The sequence below is a fragment of the Cygnus olor genome (genome assembly GCF_009769625.2).
Source record: "Cygnus olor isolate bCygOlo1 chromosome 31 unlocalized genomic scaffold, bCygOlo1.pri.v2 SUPER_31A, whole genome shotgun sequence".
NCBI lineage: Eukaryota > Metazoa > Chordata > Aves > Anseriformes > Anatidae > Cygnus > Cygnus olor.
The window spans coordinates 151,202-160,714 of record NW_024429052.1 but is presented as its reverse complement, the minus strand read 5'-3'; the positions used below and the strand labels follow the sequence as shown (position 1 = coordinate 160,714).

Here is a 9,513-nt window from a genome sequence, read left to right as displayed (position 1 = left end):
ACACTTCATTCAGTCCACAGTAGTCTACCTTAAGTCTCAACTCACCATTATACTTTCACTCTGGCCGTATGGGACTATTAAAGGGTGAGCGAGTCTTGCTGATCACTCCTTGGCTGTCTGGCTGACGACTTACTTTATGGATGGAATCAGGGAGTCTCGGTTAGTGCAACAGTGCCTCAGGTGCACTACTGTGGTAGTGATGGGCACCAGTTGTTTGTCGACCTTCATCAGCCCCACAGCAGAAGGGTCCTGTGAGAGACCAGGCAAGGCAGACGACTGTTTAATGTCGTCTGTCTCTAAGGCAGCTATGCCAAAACCCACTGGTACCCTTTTGAGTCTTTGAAGTTCCTTCTCCTGAGGCTGTCTACACCGAGGATGCAGGGAGCCTCCAGGCCAATCGCAATGGGGTGCTTTTGCCAGTCTTTCCCAGTTAGACTCACTTCAGCCACCAATGCAGTCAACAGAAATACAGATGGGTTCTGCCCACTTATAGCTTGATGGTATCAGGGTACACTGTGCACTGGTGTCCACTAGAGCCTTATACTTCTGTGGGTCGGAGTTGCCAGACCATTGAATCCACACAGTCCAATACACCTAATTGTCCCCTTCCTCTCCCTGGCTGGAGGCAGGGTTCCTCTAGTCTTGCTCATGGTATTCATTACCTTGTCTTAGGGCCTGTCTGCTGGAAAGTGGAGCAGCAATTTTCTGAGAAGAATCCCTTTTTGTGCGTGTTTTTTCCTTGCAACTCATGTACCCATGCTCCTAGGATCGAGGTAGATTTTCCATCCCATTTCTTCATGGCCTGTCCATGGTCATACCACAAGGAGGCATGTGGTGTGTACCCAATATATCACCTTTCTTGAGTGGAGGGACGCTTACTGCTGATAGATGAACTATTGTTTCATAGAAGTGGGAAGGAAGATATATTCTCTTTATGATGTTGGACCTCTTGGGAAAGTTTCTCCCTAGCATTCTCTTGGAGTTGGTGAGCCTCTTGAGAAAGTTTCTCCACAGACAAGGCAGAAGCCCATAGGAAAGAAAAGGCTTTCTTCATACTGCTGGAGTTGACTAGCCAATTCATCTACCATGGGTTTCACCTGACTTTCACATCCATTGTTTTCTCTTGCCTAGAGGAGCAACCGATATAGGCATAGGCTGGTTCTCTGGCCCAGACATGGGGCCATCACATTGGCTGGAGTAGCTGCAGGGCCTGTCACAGATGGAGTGTCACAGGAGCCGGAGTGGCTGCAGGGCCTGTTACAGGGTTTGGAGTCACTGATGGGCCCTTCACAAGAGTCGTTGTGGCTACAGGGCCTGTTGCAGGTGTTGTAGTGCCTGCAGGACCCATCACAGGAGTTGCTGCGGCTGAAGTGCCTTTCAGAGGAGTTGTAGTGGCTGCAGGGACCGTCACAGTAGTTGGAGTGGCTGCAGGACCTTTGGTGTGTGTTGGAGTGGTTGCAGGGCATAACAAGGGTTGGAGTGGCATTGATTGAGGCTCCGTAAGCATAGGCCAAGTCCCAGCACGTTGATTTGTGTCTCTTCGGAATTGCAAGGGTGATCACACTACTTTTTCAGGCATTTCTTTAGTGTTCTTTTTTTTAGGATTCTGCATTTTTTAGGATTCTCAGGGGTGAAGTTCCAAAGCATTAGAGGTGTCCACTGCTATAGGTACCTGCCCATATCCTCCCTCAATCCCTGCCACTCCGAACTCTCCTTCCTCTGGACAGATCTCTGGATGGCATTCTTAAACAGTTGTTTGACCTTAAACAAAAACTGAAACACATCCGGGAGACATAACAATAGGAACATGCTGGTTTGACCATCCCAAGGATATTCAAAGCTTTGTAGGGCTATTGTGAGTATCCTGGAGGAGAAAGGGGAGATGAAGGAGAAAAGGAGAGTTAACAAGTGGGGGAAAGTGTCCCCCTCTTGTCCTCTCCATGTCCCTGTCTACCAGTTCTGGGGGCTGAGTATCAGGAGAACAACTGGTGCTGCTGCTAAGACTGAGGGAAAGAAGGCATTAAGTACCTCAGCCTTTACCTCATCTCTTGTCACTATGTTTACCCCACCTACAATAAAGGATGAAGATTTTCCTTAATCCTCCTTTAAAGTATTTCTATAAACAGTTTTCATTGTCTTTGACAGTAATAGATGGATTGAGCTCCAGCTGGGCTTTGACACTTCAAATTTTGTCTCTGCACAGCATCATAACATTTAGGACACAGCTCTGGACAAAATGACAGCACGCATGAGAAGGAAGCACAGAAAAGGTGGAACCTGGCAACCTGCAATCCCCTACCCTTCTGTGACTCTGTGCTGCAATTCCATTCAACTGGTTACTCATCTATCATCCAAATTTGCCTGCAACTCCTGATGCTGCTATCTTGTCAGAGATAGCACAATTGCACGAAGGTTGAACCGTCTGCCTGCAGACATTAACAGCTGACAGAATGGAGCATCAATGTGGGAGAGCCTTGAGAAACTGCATGATTTTGCCTACAGAAGCCTCTTGACATTTACAAGGAGAAGAGCCTAGTCCTGCACCAGTGGAAGAGCAACCCCACACATCAGAGCAGACTGGGACCCTGCTGAGTGAGCAGTGCCCAGGAGGAGGAGGGCCTGGGCACCATGAGGGATGCCATATGAGCAGTGGTTCCTGCTCAACATGAACCAGGCCAGCTTCCTATAGAGCTGCCTTACGAGGAGCACCAAGAAAATCTCAGTTATCAGACTCTGCTCAGATCTGGTGAGACACTACACGGAAGAGGGTCTACAGCCAGCAGGGAAAGAGGTGCAAGTGTGAGAGTCCCTAGGACAGCATGGTGTGGAGAGGAGCCAGGGCTGTGGCAAGGCTGAATGTCCCAACAGGACCGAGGTCACTGTGTCCATGCCTATGGCTGTTGTCATTGTCACTGAGGCCTATGAGGAGACAGCTTATCGCTAAAGTGCCAGGGCCTCATTGCCTCCTCACCCCCAGGCAGTGGTCGTACCATTGTCCTGCACTTGGCAATGCACTTCCCCATCTCCTACTGCCCCGGGAAGAGCCCTGAGCAATGTGTAAAGGGAAAGGATCTCCCTTCCCAGAGGCCAGGGGTCAAGGCTCAGCCCTAGTGCTTGGTGAAACATATCCAGTTTTTCCAAAGATCAGTGTCAATTTCACATTGGCTTTGTCTTTTTGACCTCACTGCCTCCAATGTTTGGCTCTAACGAGCTCCAAGGGAGGCTATGTCAGTCCTGGCCCTCGGGGGGAATCTCCAGAAAACTTGCATCTAACTTGGACTTCTTGAGAGAGTTCTTTACTTTCCTCTTGGTGCCTGAGGTTCATGGGCTCATCACCAAAGCCCCCAGAGGGGTGATTACAATGCCTTGGGCTGGGCCTCTGCAGCTGAGCTGGGCCGGGCTCCTGGGACAAGGAGAGCTCCTGGCAAGAGGGCCCTGGTGCAGAGAGACAGCTCTGCCCAGGAGCAGCTCCTCTGCACAGCGCAGCAGGGCTGGGGGCTCTCACCGCAGGTGGCATGGGGAGAGGAGAGAAGGAGAGAGAGGCTGAAGGCAGTTGGGAGTGGGAGGATGCTGAGAGCTGACTGCAGGAGAAATCTCCACAGCCCTTGACAAGGTAAGTCTCTGGCTGCAGGGCCATGCAGCTGCAGGTCCTGGAAGGGTCTCCTTCCAGGTCTTGTTTCTGGGAGGGCAGTGGGCAATGGAGTAGGCTTTGAGACTCCTGCTGGATTGCACTGTGAGGTGAGGAAGTCTGGCAGAAGCCCCTCGGAGTGCCCTTACCCAGGTACCCCCGGTCTGCCCAGAACACCCTGCCCTGGATGGCCATGCCGGGCTCTCTGCCAGCTGCCCCGTAGCTCCTGCATCCATGGAGGTGCCCCTTGGCAGTGCCCTGTTGTTGGCAGGGTGCTGCAGGGCAGCGCAGAGCACAGCTGCGTGGGATGGGGTCCGTGAGCATGGGCAGGGGGAAACAAGAGGTGGGCGCAGAGCAGCAGCTCCCGACAGGGACAGCTGCAGGCAGCAGAGAGAGGGGCAGGTGGCCAGAAGGAGCTGTTGCCAGAAACGCCATGGCAGGGGGGATTCAGGCACCTCGCGGCCATGCCCTGCTGTGCAGACGCCTTCCCCTGGAGCAGCCCCTCCCTGGCCTCCTCTGCCCCCCTGCAGCCCATGGGCTGTGGGGCAGGCATGGCCAGCACATCAGGCAGAGGCCAGATGAGGAGAAGCTCCCAAGCTCCGTCTGTCCCAAGGAGAAGACACCTCCGTGCTAAGGTCATGTCCGTGCTGCTGGCTGGCTGGCTGTGGGCAGCTGGAGTGAGGCCTCTGCACCCCTGGCTAGGAGGGAAGGGCTGAGTTCCTGGTCCGGCACCCAGAGACAAGGTGAGGATTCTGCCAAGCTGCATTTGGACTGGGGCTTCTCTGCTTTCAGCTCTCTCCAGCTTCTTCTCAGGGAAACACCTGAGCATGATGGTCACCCTAAGTGTTACCAGGGTAACTACTAGAAAATAAAGCAAAGAATATCCTACCTTGCTCTAGACTGGTCAGATGAGTTGTTTGCAACAGCACTGCAAAGCTCAATGATCTGAGAGGTGGACTGAACTTGAGTTTCCCCCATGTTCCTTTTTCCCTCGTGCTGCACAGCAGGAAGGATCCCTTGGAAGCCCGAAGCAGCCCCTGCTCCCGGTGCCACTCTCAGCCAATACCAGACACAGCTTAAGCAAGAGAGCTGCAGGACGATTCTCATGCTAAGAGAGAGGCTGTGTTTGGGGGTGCTTGCATTAGGTTTTCCTTAGAGAAGTTTGTTCTAACTTTGCTTTGCCTTCTCCTCTTCAACAGACAGCCATGTCCAAAGTCAGAGAATGCCCAACAGCAGCTTCCCCACAGAGTTCCTCCTCCTGCCATTCACAGACACATGTGAGCTGCAGCTCCTGCACCTCGGGCTCTTCCTGGGCATCTACCTGGCTGCCCTCCTGGGCAATGGCCTCATCCTCACAGCCGTAGCCTGCGACCACCACTGCCTCCACACCCCCATGTACTTCTTCCTCCTCAACCTCGCCCTCCTTGACCTGGGCTCCATCTCCACCACTCTCCCCAAAGCCATGGCCAGTTCCCTTTGGGATACCAAGACCATTTCCTATGAAGAGTGTGCTGCACAAGTTCTCTTTTTCTTATTCTTTTTTGGTGCAGAATTTTCTCTTCTCACTGTCATGGCCTATGATTGCTACATTGCCATCTGCAAACCCCTGCACTACGGGAGCCTCCTGGGCAGCAGAGTTTGTGCCAACATGGCAGCAGCTGCCTGGGGCAGTGGTTTCCTCAATGCTGTCCTGCACATGGCCAACACATTTTCCCTCCCCCTCTGCCAAGGCAATGCCCTGGACCAGTTCTTCTGTGAAATTCCCCAGATCCTCAAGCTCTCCTGCTCAGATGCCTACCTCAGAGAAGTTTGGGCACTTCTGTTTAGTATTTCTATAGCATTCATTTGTTTTGTTTTCACTGTGGTGTCCTATGTGCAGATCTTCAGGGCTGTGCTGAGGATCCCCTCAGAACAGGGCAGGCACAAAGCTTTTTCCACATGCCTCCCTCACCTGGCCGTGGTCTCCCTGTTTCTCAGTACCATCATGTTTGCCTACCTGAAACCCTTCTCACTCTCCTCCCCAACTCTAAATCTCGTGCTATCATTTCTGTACTCAGTGGTACCTCCAGCAGTGAACCCCCTCATCTACAGCATGAGGAACAAGGTGCTCAAGGATGCAGTCTGGAAATTCTTTGAATACACGCTTCTTCAGAATCAATAATGTGCCTTAAAGTTCCAACTTTATTTCAGAAACTCTGAGGAAAATCTTTTGTTTTCTCTGTTACTCCTTTGTTTTCTCTTACGGCTATTTTCTTCAATTTCTTGCTTTGATTTATATAAGCTTATTCTTAGCCTCCGACCTGTTATTTTTTTCTTTACTTTGAGACTATCATCTTATGGAGCTATGATTGGGCCTTGTGTATAGATACAGATAAGAAAGAAGCCATGAGAACTTCAGTGGTGTCAGCTCCCATTTGTTCCCACCTGCTCTGGAGCTGGGGGAGCAGCCCCAGCACACAGGAGGGGCTCAGGGCCCAGAGCCCAGCTGCCACATGGAGGAGCAGCCCTAGTGGCCCTTGGGCTGCCCCTCACTGCCCGCTGGGCTCTGCCTCTCTGCTGCCTTCGGGTCAGGGCTGCTGCTTCCCTGGAGTCATGGCCACAGCAGGACATGGCCTTTTCACTGCTGCTCTCATTTCACTTCCACAGTCTCCAGTTTTTCCTTGCCATTTCTCTTAGCCCTCAGATCTCATGTACCTTGGTGACAGTACTTTTGTCTCTACAGTGGCATCCCTGTGGCTGTAGGCTGCAGAAGGGAATGTGCTAGTGTCAGAGCTGGCCTCCCTGCTAGCATGACAGTAAAAAAGGGGGCTTCACAAGGCAAACCCAGAAGCCTGGAACCTCTTCCACTGCTGCTGTCAGAAACAGAGCCAAGGGGTTGCTCCCTGCTCTTTGTTTTCTGGGCTTGTTCACGGAATGAAGGACAAAGGCTTAAAGTCCCAGGGTGGTCTGACAGGGACCAAGGTCTGGACCCATTATGGTGGCATTTGCCCAATTAGACAACAACCGGTTTTGGACTCATCTACATGGCACTGTGGCCCCTGCAGTGGGGCTGATGGCCGATGTCTGCCTGGAGAGCAATCTGGAGCAGCCAGGAAATGTCAGGGAAACCCAGGGACAACATGCTCTGTGGGTAGTGATTAGAACCGCATCTGAGTGACCATCAAAAGAAGAGTCTGATAAAGTCGAATCTGAGGAGTCCATGGGCTAAGGAGGGCTCTGCAATGCCATGAGAGGAGGTGAAAAACCAGCAGGCAAAGGCCCATGAGACCGCAGAGTAATTGAGGGCACCCTCTTTGGAGACTCATGGGCCAGGTCTGGTGCAGCACTTGCCTGCCCTTTGTGACCTTAGAGACAATCCATGATGCTGGAAGTACTGCCCTTGCTGCTGAGACACTAGGGCAGATGGAAAGGGGCTCAGCAGCAGAGATCCCCATCGGGTTGGGTCAGCTGCCCACCCGGAGCAGAAAGAGCAGGCGGGAGAACCCCCAGGGTTCCCAGGGCACCACAGCCCCCTGGCTCCGCACAGCAGCACCACTCAGGGCCCTCCATTTCCTGAGCCATGGCTGTTCCAACCTGGGGGCTGCTGGGGAGGCCCAGAGCCACCTTTGTCCCAGCAGCTGCGGTGCCTTGCGAGGGGCTGGGGCTGTGGTGGCCGTGCCCAGAGCCCTGCAGCAGCCTGTGTTGGGCACTGCCCTGGGGCCAGCCCAGCCTGAGCTGCTGGGCTGGGCTGGGCTGGGCTGTGTTGGGGAGAGGGCAGGGAGGTGGGGAGAGGTGGGCAGGGGCGGGGCTGGGTTGGGCAGTGCCCAGCAGAGGGCAACAGCAGCATCAGGGAGCGGTGGGAGGATGCAGGGGAGGGCTCCCAGCAGGGCTTGGTGCTGCAGAGCCAGGGCTGCACGAAGGGAGCCCAGAGCTGCAGGGGCAGGGGAGGGGAGGCCGCTCCGGGCCCTTGCTGGCCTGGGCAGAGCAGGAAGGGGGCCCAGGGCATCCGTCCCCTCACCGCAGCCTGCCAGGACCTGCAAGGCGGTCACAGAGAGTCCAGGGCCAGGCTCTGCACTGTGGCCACAGGCCCTGCCTGCCCTCCTCCTGCCATGGTCCGTGTGGTGGCTGCAGCAGAGGGGACCGCCAGCCAGCCCCTGCATGGGGCTTTGCCACCTGCCTCGCCCCGGCCCTCTCCAGCGCCCTCCTTGCTGCTCTCTGATGCACGCCAGGACCTCCCAGTGCATGCCAGCCAGCACATCTGCTGAGAGCCCTTGCAGCCCCCTGCCCTGCGCCTGCCTCTCCCTTTGCCCTCATCCCCGGCCCTGTTTCTGCTGGCAGGAGGGCTCTTCCCATATGCTTCCTGGCCTCCTCTCATGTCTGCACAGCTGCTGATCACTCAGGCTGCTGGCACAAACGTGTGCTCACAAGCAGCACCACCCCTTGGGCTGCTTCTCCTGGCCTCCCCCACCCCACTGCCTTGACTCCTTGTCTCCGCTGGGCCCCACCTTCCACACCCACATGTGTCCCTTGGCTGTTGGTTCCATCTCCCCTGCCCCACAGGATGACAAAGATGGGGTGGGACGTATTACCGTGTGGAAGTGTTTTTGTAATCTGCATTGGTGATGGCACAAAAAGACAGTTCCTTCACCAGTGATCTACATCCTTCTTCAGGTGAATTTTCAGGATCTATATTCATTACAGGAGAAGAAATACTGATGTTCACCTGTACTTGCATTTTCATCGCTTTGTCTACCATGGGGTACTCTCTCATCTTCCAGGTACTTCCACCCATCTTCGAATAAACAATCCCTGTTGAATGTCCCCTTTCCAGCTGCCTGTCTGGACCTATGCACTTCCCATGGTTCTCCTGGTTTGCCCTCCCCTTACTCTTTGATCATTCAGACCACTCTCACCGACCCAGTTGCTGCTTTGAGCTTCGTTGAGTTCAGGCTTGCCCATCTATTATCAGTCTGCCTAATTGTTTCTGTAGCAAGCTCCTCATCATTTCTCATTGAATTAGGATCATACAGAATAATACTTATCTTAATACTTATAATTTCCTATCAATCAGTATAAAATACTTAATTTACAGTCATCCTTTTGGGAAGGTAAACCTCACTGGAGACATTCAAGATGAGGAGCTTGCTGTTGCATGTTTTCCTGTTGTTTGTTTTAAAATGAGGAAAAACCCTTCTGTGTCTGTGTGCAGCCAGGTCTCTGAGGAAAGCAGGTGGGAGCTGGTGCAAAGGGACTGTAACATCCAGCTGCAGATTTCAGTGCAGAAGGCTGGTGTAAGGAAAAGTGATGCAAGTGCCAGGTGGGCAATGAGAGAAATGTCAGGGTTGGGGTGGTGAGGAGCAAGGTTGTCCATGCACTGTCAGACCTCAAGAGTCTGCTTTTCCTCCCTATGGACGTCTCCATAGGAGAAGCCCCAGATTAATATCAGTTGAAGAAAGATGCTCAAAACTGAAATGCAACAAAATCCACGCTTTAAAAGGAGAAAAGATTTTTATTAGGTGCTTTTTGAAATCTTCCTCCTTAACTACAGCATGAAAGCTCTCCAATTAGCTGTCCAAGTCTTGAAGACCTGAATAAAACTATGGAAGACATATGTTTCCTTAGGTGTTTCTGCATTTTAATGAATTCCATGGTGAATTTTGGTGCTCAGCCTGTGAACCTCAGGTACTGAGAGGAGAATGATGCAATTGCTTGAGGAAGTAAAGTCAGAAGGAAAAGTTGAAGTGACTTGGGGTATTAATGGGCCCCACTGAGGGCTGTTGCCAAGAGATTCTCCTCAGGGACTTGTTAGGGCAGATAATTGGAGGCCATGATTACAGACAGGCAAAGCACTGTGCTGAGAAATCTCTGGGTTTGCTGTGGTGAAGTAAAAGGGCCAGGTCCTGACT

At 52.9% G+C, this 9,513-nt stretch overlaps 1 protein-coding gene across 1 annotated transcript; it reads left to right on the top strand.

Annotated features, from left to right (window-relative positions):
- The first annotated feature begins 5,198 nt into the window (after positions 1–5,198).
- On the top strand, positions 5,199–5,789 carry LOC121062820 (olfactory receptor 14J1-like). Its single transcript, XM_040543085.1, has one exon. It carries the CDS (start codon positions 5,199–5,201, stop codon positions 5,787–5,789), a length of 591 nt encoding a protein of 196 aa, XP_040399019.1.
- The last annotated feature ends 3,724 nt before the right edge of the window (positions 5,790–9,513 follow it).